Here is a 21,684-nt window from a genome sequence, read left to right on the forward strand (position 1 = left end):
ACACAGGAAGCGCCCCGATATCAGGAGTGTCTGGACACAGGAAGTGCTCCGATATCAGGAGTGTCTGGACGCAGGAAGTGCCCCGTTATCAGGAGTGTCTGGACACAGGAAGTGCTCCGATATCAGGAGTGTCTGGACACAGGAAGTGCTCCGATATCAGGAGTGTCTGGACACAGGAAGTGCCCCGATATCAGGAGTGTCTGGACACAGGAAGTGCTCCGATATCAGGAGTGTCTGGACACAGGAAGTGACCCGATATCAGGAGTGTCTGGACACGGGAAGTGCCCCGTTATCAGGAGTGTCTGGACACAGGAAGTGCTCCGATATCAGGAGTGTCTGGACACAGGAAGTGCTCCGATATCAGGAGTGTGGGGACACAGGAAGTGCTCCGATATCAGGAGTGTCTGGACACAGGAAGTGCCCCGATATCAGGAGTGTCTGGACTCAGGAAGTGCCCCGATATCAGGAGTGTGGGGACACAGGAAGTGCTCTGATATCAGGAGTGTCTGGACACAGGAAGTGCCCCGATATCAGGAGTGTCTGGACACAGGAAGTGCCCCGATATCAGGAGTGTGGGGACACAGGAAGTGCTCTGATATCAGGAGTGTCTGGACACAGGAAGTGCCCCGATATCAGGAGTGTGGGGACACAGGAAGTGCCCCGATATCAGGAGTGTGGGGACACAGGAAGTGCCCCGATATCAGGAGTGTGGGGACACAGGAAGTGCCCCGATATCAGGAGTGTCTGGACACAGGAAGTGCCCCGATATCAGGAGTGTCTGGACACAGGAAGTGCCCCGATATCAGGAGTGTGGGGACACAGGAAGTGCCCCGATATCAGGAGTGTGGGGACACAGGAAGTGCCCCGATATCAGGAGTGTGGGGACACAGGAAGTGCCCTGATATCAGGAGTGTCTGGACACAGGAAGTGCCCCGATATCAGGAGTGTCTGGACACAGGAAGTGCTCCGATATCTGGAGTGTGGGGACACAGGAAGTGCTCCGATATCAGGAGTGTCTGGACACAGGAAGTGCTCCGATATCAGGAGTGTCTGGACACAGGAAGTGACCCGATATCAGGAGTGTCTGGACACAGGAAGTGCTCCGATATCAGGAGTGTGGGGACACAGGAAGTGCCCCGATATCAGGAGTGTCTGGACACGGGAAGTGCCCCGTTATCAGGAGTGTCTGGACACAGGAAGTGCTCCGATATCAGGAGTGTCTGGACACAGGAAGCGCCCCGATATCAGGAGTGTCTGGACACAGGAAGTGCTCCGATATCAGGAGTGTCTGGACGCAGGAAGTGCCCCGTTATCAGGAGTGTCTGGACACAGGAAGTGCTCCGATATCAGGAGTGTCTGGACACAGGAAGTGCTCCGATATCAGGAGTGTCTGGACACAGGAAGTGCCCCGATATCAGGAGTGTCTGGACACAGGAAGTGCTCCGATATCAGGAGTGTCTGGACACAGGAAGTGACCCGATATCAGGAGTGTCTGGACACGGGAAGTGCCCCGTTATCAGGAGTGTCTGGACACAGGAAGTGCCCCGATATCAGGAGTGTCTGGACACAGGAAGTGCTCCGATATCAGGAGTGTGGGGACACAGGAAGTGCCCCGATATCAGGAGTGTCTGGACACAGGAAGTGCCCCGTTATCAGGAGTGTCTGGACACAGGAAGTGCTCCGATATCAGGAGTGTGGGGACACAGGAAGTGCTCCGATATCAGGAGTGTCTGGACACAGGAAGTGCCCCGATATCAGGAGTGTGGGGACACAGGAAGTGGAATGATGACCACGCCCTCGATATCTATTTCCTGTCCTATAATAGATAGGGAGGAGGGGGATGGGCGGGTGAGGTACCGGGAGGGGGAGGGGAAACGTTCTCTGGAGTCCCGCCCTCCGCACGCTCAGCTGACAGAGCCGGAAGAGGCTGTGATGTCATTTCCGGTGGCGGAGGACGGGAAGATGGCGGCCGGGTAAGTGATCGGTTCTGCGGTCGGTGAGAGGAGAAGAGGTGACGTCACACCATGACGCGGGATGCGGAGTCACATGATGAGCTGCCGGACTGGGCCGGAGCCAAAGAGTTCTACCAGAAGTACGACCCGAAGGAGATCATCGGCCGGTGAGACCCCGCCCACTCCTCCCCTACACCCCGCCCACTCCTCCCCTACACCCCGCCCACTGCCCTCTCACTCTTGTCACACCCCGCCCAACCCTCTCCAACACCCCGCCCTTTCTCCGGTGCACCCCGCCCACAGCTCTCCAACTACCCGCCCACTCCTCCCCAACACCCCGCCCTTTCTCCCGTGCACCCCTCCCACAGCTCTCCAACTACCCGCCCTCTCCTCTCCTACACCCCGCCCACTCCTCTCACAGCCCGCCCACAGCTGTCTAACACCCCACCTTCCTACACCCGCCCAGTCATCTGCATCACGCCCACTTCTCTCCTATAGGCGTGGGAATGTCATTGTAACTCCTCCCATCACAGATTCACCTATAGGAGAACACAGAGGGGGAGGAGCCATAGAAGTCAGAGCTCAGTGTCTTCTTAGGTGAGGGTGGATTTTATTATCCCCCCTCCAGGGGCAGAACCCTCCATCCCCCATACAATCTCCCCCTCACACCGATCTCATGGAGATCTGAAGGGGTGAAATAATAAATAATTATGGCGAATACTCCGGAGCTCTCCTCTCCTCAACCAATAGAAATACTCAGATTATTATTCCAAGTACCCCACACTTTATGGATTTGTTTTAGTGCTTCTACTCCATATCTACTATATACCCGTGTGTGGTGAGGTCATGTGATCGGTGAGGTGGAGGTGTGGTGAGGTCATGTGATCGGTGAGTTGGCGGTGTGGTGAGGTCATGTGATCGGTGAGGTGGAGGTGTGGTGAGGTCATGTGATCGGTGAGGTCATGTGATCGGTGAGGTGGAGGTGTGGTGAGGTCATGTGATCGGCGAGGTGGAGGTGTGGTGAGGTCATGTGATCGGCGAGGTGGAGGTGTGGTGAGGTCATGTGATCGGTGAGTTGGCGGTAGGGTTGCCACCTGTACGGGATTCACCCGGACAGTCCGGGTTCTGAATCATCTGCCCGGTTTTCAGACTGCCTGAAAACCGGACAGACCATTCTGGCAGGGGGGAGCTTCATTACAATACATGCCACTGTGGAGACAGTCACAGCAGCAGTATCATTTTGTCTCAATAAATACACACACTGTGCTGGTGTGTGTGTGTTGGGAATCTGAAGCTCCTTTCTGTCTCCCCCCCCCTCCAGGCTCCCGCAGGGTCTCCATTATCTCTGTTCCCCCTCTGCAATCACTAGTGCCGTGGTCTGGAAGAAGGGGGAGGCAGAGCGGAGGAGATCACTGGAGCTGCTGTCGGGCTGCCCACTGCTCATCAAGAGGTGAGCAGACTTTTTATTTTACTAAGCAAAGTTCCCGGAGAGTTTCTTTTGTGAAGGTTAAAGATAAGCAGAATCGGAAGAGACAATAGTGAGTGGGGGGGGGGGGAGAGTCTGCAGTCCAATCACAGGATCTCCCAAGCAGCACAGTTATCTATGTACACAAACTTCCCCATCCTCTGTCAGGATTATGTGATGTGATTTATGACCATTCACTTAACCCCTTGTGTATGTGATGAGTTTACACCCCTGATAGTCCAGACTCAGAGCCTGGATAACACGGGATATATGAATGGTCATACATGACCTCCCCATCATCTGTACATACAGAGTGCTGGGGGCAGCATCTTATAGCACATTGTTTTTATTTAATAGTATTGTTGTATATTTTAGTAGATGATCACAATAGCTTTTTTTTTTTTTTAATTTATAGACATCCCTATCTGACCACTTCTCAGCCCCCAACTCCCCCCCCAGCTTATATCACCCCCAGACCACTTCATACAGACATCACTCCGAGCCGCTTCCTACCCCCCAGCTGAGAGACTTCATTCCATAGTCACCCCACAGACACCGCAAGCAATCCCTCCCCATACTGCCTCCATCATACCCTCTGCATCCCTCTCCTGTACATACTGCCTCCATCATACCCTCTGCACCCCTCTCCTGTACATACTGCCTCCATCATACCCTCTGCACCCCTCTCCTGTACATACTGCCTCCATCATACCCTCTGCACCCCTCTCCTGTACATACTGCCTCCATCATACCCTCTGCACCCCTCTCCTGTACATACTGCCTCCATCATACCCTCTGCATCCCTCTCCTGTACATACTGCCTCCATCATACCCTCTGCATCCCTCTCCTGTACATACTGCCTCCATCATACCCTCTGCATCCCTCTCCTGTACATACTGCCTCCATCATACCCTCTGCACCCCTCTCCTGTACATACTGCCTCCATCATACCCTCTGCATCCCTCTCCTGTACATACTGCCTCCATCATACCCTCTGCATCCCTCTCCTGTACATACTGCCTCCATCATACCCTCTGCACCCCTCTCCTGTACATACTGCCTCCATCATACCCTCTGCACCCCTCTCCTGTACATACTGCCTCCATCATACCCTCTGCACCCCTCTCCTGTACATACTGCCTCCATCATACCCTCTGCATCCCTCTCCTGTACATACTGCCTCCATCATACCCTCTGCATCCCTCTCCTGTACATACTGCCTCCATCATACCCTCTGCACCCCTCTCCTGTACATACTGCCTCCATCATACCCTCTGCACCCCTCTCCTGTACATACTGCCTCCATCATACCCTCTGCATCCCTCTCCTGTACATACTGCCTCCATCATACCCTCTGCACCCCTCTCCTGTACATACTGCCTCCATCATACCCTCTGCACCTCTCTCCTGTACATACTGCCTCCATCATACCCTCTGCACCCCTCTCCTGTACATACTGCACCCATTATACCCTCTGCATCCCTCTCCTGTACATACTGCCTCCATCATACCCTCTGCACCCCTCTCCTGTACATACTGCCTCCATCATACCCTTTGCATCCCTCTCCTGTACATACTGCCTCCATCATACCCTCTGCACCCCTCTCCTGTACATACTGCCTCCATCATACCCTCTGCACCCCTCTCCTGTACATACTGCCTCCATCATACCCTCTGCATCCCTCTCCTGTACATACTGCCTCCATCATACCCTCTGCATCCCTCTCCTGTACATACTGCCTCCATCATACCCTCTGCACCCCTCTCCTGTACATACTGCCTCCATCATACCCTCTGCACCCCTCTCCTGTACATACTGCCTCCATCATACCCTCTGCACCCCTCTCCTGTACATACTGCCTCCATCATACCCTCTGCATCCCTCTCCTGTACATACTGCCTCCATCATACCCTCTGCATCCCTCTCCTGTACATACTGCCTCCATCATACCCTCTGCATCCCTCTCCTGTACATACTGCCTCCATCATACCCTCTGCACCCCTCTCCTGTACATACTGCCTCCATCATACCCTCTGCACCCCTCTCCTGTACATACTGCCTCCATCATACCCTCTGCATCCCTCTCCTGTACATACTGCCTCCATCATACCCTCTGCACCCCTCTCCTGTACATACTGCCTCCATCATACCCTCTGCATCCCTCTCCTGTACATACTGCCTCCATCATACCCTCTGCACCCCTCTCCTGTACATACTGCCTCCATCATACCCTCTGCACCTCTCTCCTGTACATACTGCCTCCATCATACCCTCTGCACCCCTCTCCTGTACATACTGCACCCATTATACCCTCTGCATCCCTCTCCTGTACATACTGCCTCCATCATACCCTCTGCACCCCTCTCCTGTACATACTGCCTCCATCATACCCTTTGCATCCCTCTCCTGTACATACTGCCTCCATCATACCCTCTGCACCCCTCTCCTGTACATACTGCCTCCATCATACCCTCTGCACCCCTCTCCTGTACATACTGCCTCCATCATACCCTCTGCATCCCTCTCCTGTACATACTGCCTCCATCATACCCTCTGCACCCCTCTCCTGTACATACTGCCTCCATCATACCCTCTGCACCCCTCTCCTGTACATACTGCCTCCATCATACCCTCTGCACCCCTCTCCTGTACATACTGCCCCCATCATACCCTCTGCACCCCTCTCCTGTACATACTGCCTCCATCATACCCTCTGCACCCCTCTCCTGTACATACTGCCTCCATCATACCCTCTGCACCCCTCTCCTGTACATACTGCCCCCATCATACCCTCTGCACCCCTCTCCTGTACATACTGCCTCCATAATACCCTCTGCACCCCTCTCCTGTACATACTGCACCCATCATACCCTCTGCACCCCTCTCCTGTACATACTGCACCCATCATACCCTCCACACTCCTCTCCTGTACATACTGCACCCATCATAGCAATCCTCTCCTGTACATACTGCACCCATCACCCCCTCCAGAAATGTTATTTAATCACAAAACTATATGTATAGTGTATACAACATAAAAAAGATGTTCATTACAACGTACAGTGGTAATGAATTTAATGTACTACAAAAAAAAAATATTTGCCGATGTTCTGGCAGATAGTGTCCTGCCAACATATAGCGTCCGCCCCATACTGCGCATGCTCAGTACGGAGCAGATGAAGCTTCGGAAAATCTCCGAAGCTGAACAGCGCCTGCGCCGTGAGTGGAGGTGGTAGCCCCACCATCCAAGCGGACATAGGGTTGTGAATTTTAGAGGGCCCCTCGCTTTGCTCGCCACGCTTTGGGCTCGGCCTCGCTGTGCTCGGCTCTTTTATATTCCTACTCTGTGTCCACTTGGATGGTGGGGATAGAACCTGGACTCAGTGCACAGGCGCCGTTCATCCTCGGCAATTTTTTGGAATCTGTGTTGCTGTGTACTGCGCATGCGCAGTACACAGCGGACACTATCGGATGGGGGACCTTATATGATAGGACACCGGTGCTGCTAAAGTGTTCGGGTTTGGCTTGAAGAAAAGGTGGCAACCCTAGTTGGCGGTGAGGTGGCGGTGTGGTGAGGTCATGTGATCGGTGTGGTCATGTGATCGGTGTGGTGAGGTCATGTGATCGGTGAGGTGGAGGTGTGGTGAGGTCATGTGATCGGTGAGTTGGCGGTGTGGTAATGTGATCGGTGAGTTGGCGGTGTGGTGAGGTCATGTGATCGGTGAGTTGGCGGTGAGGTCATGTGATCGGTGTGGTGAGGTCATGTGATCGGTGAGGTGGAGGTGTGGTGAGGTCATGTGATCGGTGAGGTGGAGGTGTGGTGAGGTCATGTGATCGGGTTGGTGAGGTCATGTGATCGGTGAGTTGGCGGTGAGGTCATGTGATCGGTGTGGTGAGGTCATGTGATCGGTGAGGTGGAGGTGTGGTGAGGTCATGTGATCGGTGAGTTGGCGGTGTGGTCATGTGATCGGTGATTTGGAGGTGTGGTGAGGTCATGTGATCGGTGAGGTGGAGGTGTGGTGAGGTCATGTGGTCGGTGCGTTGGCGGTGTGGTCATGTGATCGGTGAGTTGGCGGTGTGGGGAGGTCATGTGATCGGTGAGTTGGCGGTGTGGTCATGTGATCGGTGAGTTGGCGGTGTGGTCATGTGATCGGTGAGTTGGCGGTGAGGTCATGTGATCGGTGAGGTCATGTGATCGGTGAGGTCATGTGATCGGTGTGGTGAGGTCATGTGATCGGTGAGTTGGCGGGGTGGTGAGGTCATGTGATCGGTGCGTTGGCGGTGTGGTGAGGTCATGTGATCGGTGCGTTGGCGGGTTGGTGAGGTCATGTGATCGGTGTGGTGAGGTCATGTGATCGGTGAGTTGGCGGTGAGGTCATGTGATCGGTGTGGTGAGGTCATGTGATCGGTGATTTGGAGGTGTGGTGAGGTCATGTGATCGGTGAGTTGGCGGTGTGGTGAGGTCATGTGATCGGTGAGTTGGCGGTGAGGTCATGTAATCGGTGAGTTGGCGGTGTGGTCATGTGATCGGTGAGTTGGCGGTGTAGCGAGGTCATGTGATCGGTGAGGTGGAGGTGTGGTGAGGTCATGTGATCGGTGAGGTGGAGGGTGGTAAGGTCATGTGATCGGTGTGGTCATGTGATCGGTGAGTTGGCGGTGAGGTCATGTGATCGGTGAGTTGGCGGTGAGGTCATGTGATCGGTGTGGTGAGGTGAGTTGGAGGTGTGGTGAGGTCATGTGATCGGTGAGGTGGAGGTGTGGTGAGGTCATGTGATTGGGTTGGTGAGGTCATGTGATCGGTGAGTTGGCGGGGTGGTGAGGTCATGTGATCGGTGAGGTGGAGGTGTGGTAAGGTCATGTGATCGGTGTGGTCATGTGATCGGTGAGTTGGCGGTGAGGTCATGTGATCGGTGAGTTGGCGGTGAGGTCATGTGATCGGTGTGGTGAGGTGAGTTGGAGGTGTGGTGAGGTCATGTGATCGGTGTGGTGAGGTCATGTGATCGGTGAGGTGGAGGTGTGGTGAGGTCATGTGATTGGGTTGGTGAGGTCATGTGATCGGTGAGTTGGCGGGGTGGTGAGGTCATGTGATCGGTGAGGTGGCGGTGTGGTGAGGTCATGTGATCGTTGAGTTGGCGGTGTGGTGAGGTCAGGTGATCGGTGAGGTGAGGTCATGTGATTGGTGAGGTGAGGTCATGTGATTGGTGTGGGGAGGTCATGTGATCGGTGAGTTGGCGGTGTGGTGAGGTCGTGTGATCGGTGAGGTGAGGTCATGTGATTGGTGTGGTGAGGTCATGTGATTGGTGTGGTGAGGTCATGTGATTGGTGTGGTGAGGTCATGTGATTGGTGTGGTGAGGTCGTGTGATCGGTGTGGTGAGGTCGTGTGATCGGTGAGGTGAGGTCATGTGATTGGTGAGGTGAGGTCGTGTGATCGGTGAGGTCATGTGATCGGCGAGTTGGAGGTCATGTAATCGGTGAGTTGGAGGTCATGTGATCGGTGAGTTGGTGGTGAGGTCATGTGATCATTGATTTGGCGGTGTGGGGAGGTCATGTGATCGGTGAGTTGGTGGTGAGGTCATGTGATCATTGATTTGGCGGTGTGGGGAGGTCATGTGATCGGTGAGTATACTCAGCCACATTTCCCAGTATGGAGTATTGACACGGTTACATGGCATGTCAGACACGTGTTGGCGATCTTCTCTCACACTGGATGTTCCTCACAGGGGAGTCTCCAGCACGGTGCGGCGCTGTATACACCGAGAAACGGGGCGAGAATATGCTGCAAAGATTATCGAGGTGACTCCGGAGAGGCTGAGTCCAGAGCAACTGCAGGAGGTGCGACTTTCCACCGCCAAGGAGATGGAGATCCTTCACCAAGTGTCCCACCATCCCTCCATCAGTAAGAACTTCCCGACCCATCGGGGTTCTCCTCCTCACTTCTTCTCTCCTACCATCTCCGACTCCTCTCCACCACCGACCTTCTACGCTACCATCTCCTGCTCCTCTCCGCCACCGACCTTCTACGCTACCATCTCCTGCTCCTCTCCGCCACCGACCTTCTACGCTACCATCTCCTGCTCCTCTCCGCCACCGACCTTCTACGCTACCATCTCCTGCTCCTCTCCGCCACCGACCTTCTACGCTACCATCTCCTGCTCCTCTCCGCCACCGACCTTCTACGCTACCATCTCCTGCTCCTCTCCGCCACCGACCTTCTACGCTACCATCTCCTGCTCCTCTCCGCCACCGACCTTCTACGCTACCATCTCCTGCTCCTCTCCGCCACCGACCTTCTACGCTACCATCTCCTGCTCCTCTCCACCACCGACCTTCTACGCTACCATCTCCTGCTCCTCTCCACCACCGACCTTCTACGCTACCATCTCCTGCTCCTCTCCACCACCGACCTTCTACGCTACCATCTCCTGCTCCTCTCCACCACCGACCTTCTACGCTACCATCTCCTGCTCCTCTCCACCACCGACCTTCTACGCTACCATCTCCTGCTCCTCTCCACCACCGACCTTCTACGCTACCATCTCCTGCTCCTCTCCACCACCGACCTTCTACGCTACCATCTCCTGCTCCTCTCCACCACCGACCTTCTACGCTACCATCTCCTGCTCCTCTCCACCACCGACCTTCTACGCTACCATCTCCTGCTCCTCTCCACCACCGACCTTCTACGCTACCATCTCCTGCTCCTCTCCACCACCGACCTTCTACGCTACCATCTCCTGCTCCTCTCCACCACCGACCTTCTACGCTACCATCTCCTGCTCCTCTCCACCACCGACCTTCTACGCTACCATCTCCTGCTCCTCTCCACCACCGACCTTCTACGCTACCATCTCCTGCTCCTCTCCACCACCGACCTTCTACGCTACCATCTCCTGCTCCTCTCCACCACCGACCTTCTACGCTACCATCTCCTGCTCCTCTCCACCACCGACCTTCTACGCTACCATCTCCTGCTCCTCTCCACCACCGACCTTCTACGCTACCATCTCCTGCTCCTCTCCACCACCGACCTTCTACGCTACCATCTCCTGCTCCTCTCCACCACCGACCTTCTACGCTACCATCTCCTGCTCCTCTCCACCACCGACCTTCTACGCTACCATCTCCTGCTCCTCTCCACCACCGACCTTCTACGCTACCATCTCCTGCTCCTCTCCACCACCGACCTTCTACGCTACCATCTCCTGCTCCTCTCCACCACCGACCTTCTACGCTACCATCTCCTGCTCCTCTCCACCACCGACCTTCTACGCTACCATCTCCTGCTCCTCTCCACCACCGACCTTCTACGCTACCATCTCCTGCTCCTCTCCACCACCGACCTTCTACGCTACCATCTCCTGCTCCTCTCCACCACCGACCTTCTACGCTACCATCTCCTGCTCCTCTCCACCACCGACCTTCTACGCTACCATCTCCTGCTCCTCTCCCACCACCGACCTTCTACGCTACCATCTCCTGCTCCTCTCCACCACCGACCTTCTACGCTACCATCTCCTGCTCCTCTCCACCACCGACCTTCTACGCTACCATCTCCTGCTCCTCTCCACCACCGACCTTCTACGCTACCATCTCCTGCTCCTCTCCACCACCGACCTTCTACGCTACCATCTCCTGCTCCTCTCCACCACCGACCTTCTACGCTACCATCTCCTGCTCCTCTCCACCACCGACCTTCTACGCTACCATCTCCTGCTCCTCTCCACCACCGACCTTCTACGCTACCATCTCCTGCTCCTCTCCACCACCGACCTTCTACGCTACCATCTTCTACAATCATCTCCAACTCCTCCCTGTTATTCTCTACCAATCATTTTATATCTTGTCCTACCATTTCTGCCTCCTCCATCAATCTCCTCTAATAAGCTCTTCTCCATCCCCCATCATGCATACTGAAGAAGAGATGGATGTAATGGGGTTGGGGGTGTTTTTGTCGGGCAGACTTTGACTCTCTTCTCTTCCAGTCTCCCTCATTGATTCCTATGAGTCTTCCACGTTCATCTTCCTGGTGTTTGACTTGTGAGTATATGGGAGGGGTATATGGGAGGGGCCTATGGGACGGGTCTATGCGGGTGGTCTATGGGACGGGTCTATGGGAAGGGTCTATGGGACGGGTCTATGGGGGTGGTCTATGGACGGGTCTATGGGAAGGGTCTATGGGACGGGTCTATGGGGGTGGTCTATGGGACGGGTCTATGGGGGTGGTCTATGCGGGTGGTCTATGGGAAGGGTCTATGGGACGGGTCTATGGGGGTGGTCTATGGGAGGGGTCTATGGGAGGGGTCTATGGGACGGGTCTATGGGGGTGGTCTATGGGAGGGGTCTATGGGACGGGTCTATGCGGGTGGTCTATGGGACGGGTCTATGCGGGTGGTCTATGGGAAGGGTCTATGGGACGGGTCTATGGGGGTGGTCTATGGGAGGGGTCTATGGGAGGGGTCTATGGGAGGGGTCTATGGGAGGGGTCTATGGGATGGGTCTATGCGGGTGGTCTATGGGAGGGGTCTATGGGAAGGGTCTACGGGACGGGTCTATGCGGGTGGGCGGGTGGTCTATGGGAAGGGTCTATGGGGGGGGTCTATGGAAGGGTCTATGGGATGGGTCTATGCGGGTGGTCTATGGGAAGGGTCTATGGGACGGGTCTATGCGGGTGGTCTATGGGACGGGTCTATGGGGGTGGTCTATGGACGGGTCTATGCGGGTGGTCTATGGGAAGGGTCTATGGGACGGGTCTATGGGGGTGGTCTATGGGAGGGGTCTATGGGAAGGGTCTATGGGACGGGTCTATGCGGGTGGTCTATGGGAGGGGTCTATGGGAGGGGTCTATGGGAAGGGTCTATGGGATGGGTCTATGCGGGTGGTCTATGGGAGGGGTCTATGGGAAGGGTCTATGGGACGGGTCTATGCGGGTGGGTCTATGGGACGGGTCTATGCGGGTGGTCTATGGGAAGGGTCTATGGGACGGGTCTATGGGGGTGGTCTATGGGAGGGGTCTATGGGAGGGGTCTATGGGACGGGTCTATGGGAAGGGTCTATGGGATGGGTCTATGCGGGTGGTCTATGGGAGGGGTCTATGGGACGGGTCTATGGGACGGGTCTATGGGAGGGGTCTATGGGAGGGGTCTATGGGAGGGGTCTATGGGAGGGCTCTATGGGAGGGCTCTATGGGAGGGGTCTATGGGAGGGGTCTATGGGAAGGGTCTATGGGAAGGGTCTATGGGATGGGTCTATGCGGGTGGTCTATGGGAGGGGTCTATGGGAAGGGTCTATGGGACGGGTCTATGCGGGTGGTCTATGGGACGGGTCTATGGGGGTGGTCTATGGGACGGGTCTATGGGGGTGGTCTATGGGGGTGGTCTATGGGAGGGTCTATGGGAGGGGTCTATGGGAGGGGTCTATGGGAGGGGTCTATGGGAGGGGTCTATGGGAGGGGTCTATGGGAGGGGTCTATGGGAGGGGTCTATGGAAGGGTCTATGCGGGTGGTCTATGGGAGGGGTCTATGGGAAGGGTCTATGGGACGGGTCTATGCGGGTGGTCTATGGGACGGGTCTATGGGAGGGGTCTATGGGACGGGTCTATGCGGGTGGTCTATGGGAGGGTTCTATGGGACGGGTCTATGCGGGTGGTCTATGGGACGGGTCTATGCGGGTGGTCTATGGGACGGGTCTATGCGGGTGGTCTATGGGACGGGTCTATGGGAAGGGTCTATGGGACGGGTCTATGGGGTGGTCTATGGGGGTGGTCTATGGGGTGGTCTATGGGGGTGGTCTATGGGGGTGGTCTATGGGAGGGGTCTATGGGAGGGGTCTATGGGAGGGGTCTATGGGAGGGGTCTATGGGAAGGGTCTATGGGAAGGGTCTATGGGAAGGGTCTATGGGAAGGGTCTATGGGAAGGGTCTATGGGAAGGGTCTATGCGGGTGGTCTATGGGAAGGGTCTATGCGGGTGGTCTATGGGAAGGGTCTATGCGGGTGGTCTATGGGATGGGTCTATGCGGGTGGTCTACGGGACGGGGTCTATGCGGGTGGTCTACGGGACGGGGTCTATGCGGGTGGTCTATGCGGGTGGTCTATGCGGGTGGTCTATGCGGGTGGTCTATGGGAAGGGTCTATGCGGGTGGTCTATGGGAAGGGTCTATGCGGGTGGTCTATGGGACGGGTCTATGCGGGTGGTCTATGGGAAGGGTCTATGCGGGTGGTCTATGGGACGGGTCTATGCGGGTGGTCTATGGGATGGGTCTATGGGAAGGGTCTATGCGGGTGGTCTATGGGACGGGTCTATGCGGGTGGTCTATAGGACGGGTCTATGCGGGTGGTCTATGGGATGGGTCTATGGGAAGGGTCTATGCGGGTGGTCTATGGGACGGGTCTATGCGGGTGGTCTATGGGACGGGTCTATGCGGGTGGTCTATGGGATGGGTCTATGGGAAGGGTCTATGCGGGTGGTCTATGGGACGGGTCTATGCGGGTGGTCTATGGGACGCGTCTATGCGGGTGGTCTATGGGACGGGGTCTACGGGAAAGGTCTATGCGGGTGGTCTATGGGACGGGTCTATGGGAAAGGTCTATGCGGGTGGTCTATGGGACGGGGTCTATGGGACGGGGTCTATGCGGGTGGTCTATGGGACGGGGTCTATGGGACGGATCTATGGGACGGATCTATGGGACGGGTCTATGGGAAGGGTCTATGGGACGGGGTCTATGGGACGGGGTCTATGGGACGGGGTCTATGGGACGGGGTCTATGGGACGGGGTCTATGGGAGGGGTCTATGGGAGGGGTCTACGGGACGGGGTCTATGGGACGGGGTCTACGGGACGGGTCTATGGGGGTGGTCTTTCTGATTTGGTGACGGGGGGATTCTCCGTCTGTCTCGTAGGATGAAGAGAGGAGAGCTGTTTGATTATCTGACAGAGAAAGTCAAGCTGAGTGAGAAGGAGACCCGGTAAGGAGTTCCTCAGGATGTGGTTGTAGATCTCGATTCTGATCACGGTGGGCGGGTTCTGGGGGGGGGGGGGGGGTGAGGATCCTGGAGTTCCCCTTTAAGGTACGGTAGGGAGGTAATATCACACAATGTGTTCTCCTGAGGTGCCCCCTTCCTAGGAGAGGAGCCCGGCGTGTGCCCAGCGCCAACCTCACCGATGGGAGGTAAAGCATGGCGAGCAATGCAGAAGCCGCGTTCTGATTTCAGAGATCAAGGTGGAAGTGTGAGGCGGGTTACCGGACGCGGCACCCGGTGCCAACCGTGAGAAGTCTATAGAAGAACCTCCTGGAGATCCCATCCCCCCCCCCACTCCATGGTCTGCTCTTCCCTACATGCTCTTCTCTCTTTCCTCCGTAGATCCCCCTGTTTTCTCTCGTCATTGTAGGTGCATCATGCGCCCCCTGCTGGAGGCCGTGTCTTTTCTGCACAGATATCACATCGTACACCGCGATCTGAAACCAGAGAATATCCTGATGGACGACTCGCTCAACATCAAACTGTCCGACTTCGGCTTCAGCTGCGTCCTGAACCCCCCCGAGAAGCTGAGAGGTGCGTCTCCAACCGACCCCCTTCTGCATACAGATGTGGGGATTACAGCAATCCTTCCCATCCGGGAACCCCACCGTTCATCTACACATCCCTTCCCTGAGCCACCAACCATTGGCTTCCCATTTGTTGGTGTCTACATAGTCCCAGGGTCAGCGCCACATATAAGAGTCAGGAGCATGACTCCAGGGAGCATTTTATCTATATGTAAAGGTGATATTCTAACTACCATATCAAGGGGGGACACTGACCCCCAATGTAAGGAACATTCTTCTCACTGACCCCCAATGTAAGGAACATTCTTCTCACTGATCACCAATGTAAGGAACGTTCTTCCCACTGATCACCAATGTAAGGAACATTCTTCTCACTGATCACCAATGTAAGGAGCATTCTTCTCACTGATCACCAATGTAAGGAACATTCTTCTCACTGATCACCAATGTAAGGAACATTCTTCCCACTGATCACCAATGTAAGGAACATTCTTCCCACTGATCACCAATGTAAGGAACATTCTTCTCACTGATCACCAATGTAAGGAACATTCTTCTCACTGATCACCAATGTAAGGAACATTCTTCTCACCGATCACCAATGTAAGGAACATTCTTCTCACTGATCACCAATGTAAGGAACATTCTTCCCACTGATCACCAATGTAAGGAACATTCTTCTCACTGATCACCAATGTAAGGGACATTCTTCTCACTGATCACCAATGTAAGGAACATTCTTCTCACTGATCACCAATGTAAGGAACATTCTTCTCACTGATCACCAATGTAAGGAACATTCTTCTCACTGACCACCAATGTAAGGAACGTTCTTCTCACTGATCACCAATGTAAGGAACGTTCTTCCCACTGATCACCAATGTAAGGAACATTCTTCCCACTGATCACCAATGTAAGGAACATTCTTCCCACTGATCACCAATGTAAGGGACATTCTTCTCACTGATCACCAATGTAAGGAACATTCTTCTCACTGATCACCAATGTAAGGGACATTCTTCTCACTGATCACCAATGTAAGGAACGTTCTTCCCACTGATCACCAATGTAAGGAACATTCTTCTCACTGATCACCAATGTAAGGAACATTCTTCTCACTGACCACCAATGTAAGGAACATTCTTCTCACTGATCACCAATGTAAGGAACGTTCTTCCCACTGATCACCAATGTAAGGAACGTTCTTCCCACTGATCACCAATGTAAGGAACATTCTTCCCACTGATCACCAATGTAAGGAACATTCTTCCCACTGATCACCAATGTAAGGGACATTCTTCTCACTGATCACCAATGTAAGGAACATTCTTCCCACTGATCACCAATGTAAGGAACATTCTTCTCACCGATCACCAATGTAAGGAACATTCTTCTCACTGATCACCAATGTAAGGAACATTCTTCCCACTGATCACCAATGTAAGGATCATTCTTCCCACTGATCACCAATGTAAGGTACATTCTTCTCACTGATCACCAATGTAAGGAACATTCTTCTCACTGATCACCAATGTAAGGAACATTCTTCTCACTGATCACCAATGTAAGGAACATTCTTCTCACCGATCACCAATGTAAGGAACATTCTTCTCACTGATCACCAATGTAAGGAACGTTCTTCCCACTGATCACCAATGTAAGGAACGTTCTTCCCACTGATCACCAATGTAAGGAACATTCTTCCCACTGATCACCAATGTAAGGAACATTCTTCCCACTGATCACCAATGTAAGGGACATTCTTCTCACTGATCACCAATGTAAGGAACATTCTTCCCACTGATCACCAATGTAAGGAACATTCTTCTCACCGATCACCAATGTAAGGAACATTCTTCTCACTGATCACCAATGTAAGGAACATTCTTCCCACTGATCACCAATGTAAGGAACATTCTTCTCACTGATCACCAATGTAAGGAACGTTCTTCCCACTGATCACCAATGTAAGGAACGTTCTTCCCACTGATCACCAATGTAAGGAACATTCTTCCCACTGATCACCAATGTAAGGAACATTCTTCCCACTGATCACCAATGTAAGGGACATTCTTCTCACTGATCACCAATGTAAGGAACATTCTTCCCACTGATCACCAATGTAAGGAACATTCTTCTCACCGATCACCAATGTAAGGAACATTCTTCTCACTGATCACCAATGTAAGGAACATTCTTCCCACTGATCACCAATGTAAGGATCATTCTTCCCACTGATCACCAATGTAAGGTACATTCTTCTCACTGATCACCAATGTAAGGAACATTCTTCTCACTGATCACCAATGTAAGGAACATTCTTCTCACTGATCACCAATGTAAGGAACATTCTTCTCACCGATCACCAATGTAAGGAACATTCTTCTCACTGATCACCAATGTAAGGAACATTCTTCTCACTGATCACCAATGTAAGGAACATTCTTCCCACTGATCACCAATGTAAGGAACATTCTTCTCACTGATCACCAATGTAAGGAACATTCTTCCCACTGATCACCAATGTAAGGAACATTCTTCTCACTGATCACCAATGTAAGGAACATTCTTCTCACTGACCACCAATGTAAGGAACATTCTTCCCACTGATCACCAATGTAAGGAACATTCTTCTCACTGATCACCAATGTAAGGAACATTCTTCTCACTGATCACCAATGTAAGGAACATTCTTCTCACCGATCACCAATGTAAGGAACATTCTTCTCACTGATCACCAATGTAAGGAACATTCTTCTCACTGATCACCAATGTAAGGAACATTCTTCCCACTGATCACCAATGTAAGGAACATTCTTCTCACTGATCACCAATGTAAGGAACATTCTTCCCACTGATCACCAATGTAAGGAACATTCTTCTCACTGATCACCAATGTAAGGAACATTCTTCTCACTGACCACCAATGTAAGGAACATTCTTCCCACTGATCACCAATGTAAGGAACATTCTTCTCACTGATCACCAATGTAAGGAACATTCTTCTCACTGATCACCAATGTAAGGAACATTCTTCCCACTGATCACCAATGTAAGGGACATTCTTCTCACTGATCACCAATGTAAGGAACATTCTTCTCACTGATCACCAATGTAAGGAACATTCTTCTCACTGATCACCAATGTAAGGAACATTCTTCTCACTGATCACCAATGTGAGGGTATGTAGGGTAAGGCAGGCGGTGCGGGAAGGAGATGGTGATAGGACGGAGTCTGATATGGAGGAGGAAAGTGTCTCTTGGATCTCATCAGCTCTTCCTTTCATGTTGTTTTCAGAGCTGTGTGGAACTCCGGGGTATTTGGCTCCAGAGATTCTGAAATGTTCTATGGATGAGACTCACCCTGGATATGGGAAGGAGGTGGACCTGTAAGTATGAAAGGTGCGGGGGAGGGGGAGCAGTGGGCTAGTAGTGGACATTAATTGGGTGTGGCCTTGTTCTTGTAGGTGGGCATGCGGAGTGATCATGTTTACCCTACTGGCCGGCTCCCCTCCATTCTGGCACCGCAGGCAGATGCTGATGCTTCGTATGATCATGGATGGACGCTTCCAGTTCTCTTCTCCCGAGTGGGATGACCGATCGGCCACCGTGAAGGATCTGGTAATGTCACATCTCTTCGTTCCTCCTCCCCCCCCCCGGTGCAATGTGTACACAGTGTGGGTTGGGTTGTTAATGAGAATGTGGAGCCCCCCCACCCCACCCCGCCAAAGGTTCGCTCTCTTCCTCCTAATTTGAACTCTGCTCTCTTGACTTGTAGATCACCCGCCTCCTCGAGGTCGCTCCAGAAAAGCGTCTTTCGGCAGACCAGGCACTACAGCATCCCTTCTTCCAGAGTCACCAGCGAGAGCAAGGCTCGACTGTCACTCCTTACTACCGTTTCCGGGTCAGTCTGCCTCCCATTGGTCGGGGAGGGGGAGGGGAGGAGCTTATTGTGATGATGAAATTATCTTCACCCTGAGGTGGAGAAGGGTTAGCGCCTCTGCTCTTCTTGTACAGTCTGACCCCCGGTCACCTGGACAGGAATTGAGGAGAATACAGAGAAGAATAGGTTCCAATTCTTCCCCCGCCCTACCTGATTGGAAGAATCAGAAGTTTGTTCTGCGTTAAAGGGGTTGTAAAGGTTCGTTTTTTATTTTCTAAAATAGGTTCCTAAAAGCTAGTGCATTGTTGGTTCACTTACCTTTTCCTTCGATTTCCCTTATAAATATTTTTTTTCTTTGTCTGAATTTCTCACTTCCTGTTCCTTCTCAGTAAGCTGTTCTGGCTGACTAACCACCGCTCGGATAATGGTGAGAAGTTTACTGAGGAGAAACAGGAAGTGAGATATTCAGACAAAGAAAAAAAAACATTTATAAGGGAAATCGAAGGAAAAGGTAAGTGAACAAACAATGCACTAGCTTAGAGGAACCTATGTAGAAAATAAAAAATGAACCTTTACAACCCCTTTTAAGCTTTGTAATAACCGGATCTTCTCTCCGCAGAGGGCAGCCTGGGCAGCTTTGGCATGTGTGCGAATACTGATGAGGTGGCGGAGAGCCCGACCCGTCACAAGCGAACTTCTTGTTCTGGACCCGTATGGTATAAAGGGTGTACGGCGGCTGATCGATGCCTGCGCCTTCCGGATCTATGGGCACTGGGTGAAAAAGGGAGAGAGACAAAATCGGGCAGCTTTATTCCAGAACCAGCCGAAGGCTCTGCTGCTGACGCTGGGGGAGGACGAGGATCAGGATGGCGAGCTGTGACTGCACCTTATTGGGTCCAGTGGCCCGGAAATGGGCCCAGATTGAAGAATCGTGATCTATCGCCGCAATCCTGTCCACGTTCCATCTCCTAATACACGCCGTCCCCCCGGACTCGACGGGTTGGCCAGGGACCAACTTCAGAGACCTCTGTTTACTGCATGGTGGTCTCTCTGTGTTCTGGTGACTGGAGGATTGGGGTGGTGAGAGGGGAATTGGACGACACGTTCTGTGGGTACATCAGTCACAAGAGATGCACTAACCATCAACTTCCATTCGTGTGTTTTTTTTTATTCATATTTATGTTACAACGTAAAATAAAATGTCAAATGATCGATAACCACAGAAGACGGGGCTCTGCGTTTTTTTTCTGCCGCGGCTGTGATGGGTTCGGGTCACGACACCAAAATGTGGGCAAAGTATCCAGAACCTTCAAGCAAGGTCCAGGCCACCTTGTCTCTTATCCAATAAAAAAAGGCTTTGCTCTGGAAATTACAGTCTCAGAAATGGATGACAAGTCCAGCAGAGTCACCACAGAATGATATAGTCGCCCCTCCCCCCCCCCCCCCCCCCAATTATTAGATTTTCATCACCAGTCTAGCCAGGCCGGTGTTCTGCCTAATACAGTCCGCCCATCAAATGCTGTCCGCTCCGTACTGTGCATGCGCAGTACGGAGCAGCCGAAGCTTCGGAAAAACTCCGAAGTTGAACGGCGCCTGCGCCGTGAGTGGAGGAGGTAGCCCCACTATCGAAGCGGACATAGGGTTAAGAATTTTAGAGGGCCCCTCGCGGGCGAGCTTCGCTCGCCACGCTTCGGGCTTGGCCTCGCTCCGCTCGGCTCTTTTTTATTCTAACTCTATGTCCACTTGGATGGTGGGGATAGAACCTGGACTCACGGCGCAGGCGCCGTTCATCCTCGGCAATTTTCGGAATCTGTGTTCCTGTGTACTGCGCATGCGCAGTACGCAGGGGACAGCATCTGATGGGGGACGCTATTTTACAAGACACCGGCCATCCTCTGATATATCCCTTTACCTCTCCATTCTTCCACATTGTAATGAAACTGCTAAAATCAGATTTTTATATATAATCTGAATACATTTTTTTGTTTGTGTATATACACAGACAAAAGTAAGTACACCCCTCGCTCACATTTCTTGTCAGATATGTATAGATTTACACTAGGGCTGCAACTAACAATTATTTTCATAATTGGTAACAATCATTAAAAAAAAAACATTTATAAAAATAATAATGACAAAACGGAGTGTTGCACTCAAACTGCATCACAACATAACGATTAAAGTAAATTCCTCATTCATTAGTGAGAATGCAGAGCGGGGGCCGGCCCTGAGTGGGAGAGGGGACCGGACTGGAGGGTGGGGGGGAGGGATTTGGCTCGTTTGGAGACCAGGCGTTAGAGGGAGGGGGGGTTGGGAGAGAGTTTGGAAGAGAGGCATGTGGGAGAGGAACCGGACCAGAGGGGGTTGGGATAGAAAGAGAATTTGGTTGGACAAAGAACCAGACCCAAAAGCGGGGAGTGGGCTGGGGCAAGGGAGCGGGCCGGAGGGACTGGACTGTGGGAAGGAGTGGTGGTGGCTCTGGATCAGAGTGGGGGTGGGAGAGTTCTGTGTATTCCTCAAACTGACACCAATGATGGGGCACTATTCCCTCCCCCCCCCCCCAAGGAACAGCAATGATGGGGGGGAGGGAATAGTGCCCCGTCATTGCTGTTCCTTGGGGGGGAAGGAATAGTGCCCCGTCATTGCTGTTCCTTGGGGGGGGGGGGGGGGGAGGGAATAGTGCCCCGTCATTGCTGTTCCTTGGGGGGGGGGGGGGGGGGAATAGTGCCCCGTCATTGCTGTTCCTTGGGGGGGAGGGAATAGTGCCCCGTCATTGCTGTTCCTTGGGGGGGAGGGAATAGTGCCCCGTCATTGCTGTTCCTTGGGGGGGAGGGAATAG

General features: G+C 53.0%; 1 protein-coding gene across 2 annotated transcripts; it reads left to right on the top strand.

Moving 5' to 3' along the window:
- The first annotated feature begins 1,916 nt into the window (after positions 1 to 1,916).
- PHKG2 (phosphorylase kinase catalytic subunit gamma 2) lies at positions 1,917 to 20,070 on the top strand. Of its 2 annotated transcripts, XM_077494029.1 has the most exons (9): positions 1,917 to 2,119; positions 9,141 to 9,316; positions 11,403 to 11,457; positions 14,317 to 14,382; positions 14,807 to 14,970; positions 18,261 to 18,351; positions 18,430 to 18,583; positions 18,741 to 18,866; positions 19,465 to 20,070. In XM_077494029.1, the coding sequence occupies exons 1-9, from the start codon at positions 2,025 to 2,027 to the stop codon at positions 19,723 to 19,725; spliced, it is 1,188 nt and encodes a 395-aa protein (XP_077350155.1). In that variant the 5' UTR covers positions 1,917 to 2,024; the 3' UTR covers positions 19,726 to 20,070. The 2 variants fall into 2 exon arrangements, with proteins under 2 accessions (XP_077350155.1, XP_077350156.1); XM_077494030.1 differs by lacking the exon at positions 9,141 to 9,316.
- Positions 20,071 to 21,684: the final 1,614 nt, after the last annotated feature.

This window comes from Lithobates pipiens, unplaced genomic scaffold (assembly GCF_037356315.1).
Source record: "Lithobates pipiens isolate NorthernLeopardFrog02 unplaced genomic scaffold, aLitPip1_a1.2 Scaffold_22, whole genome shotgun sequence".
Lineage (NCBI taxonomy): Eukaryota > Metazoa > Chordata > Amphibia > Anura > Ranidae > Lithobates > Lithobates pipiens.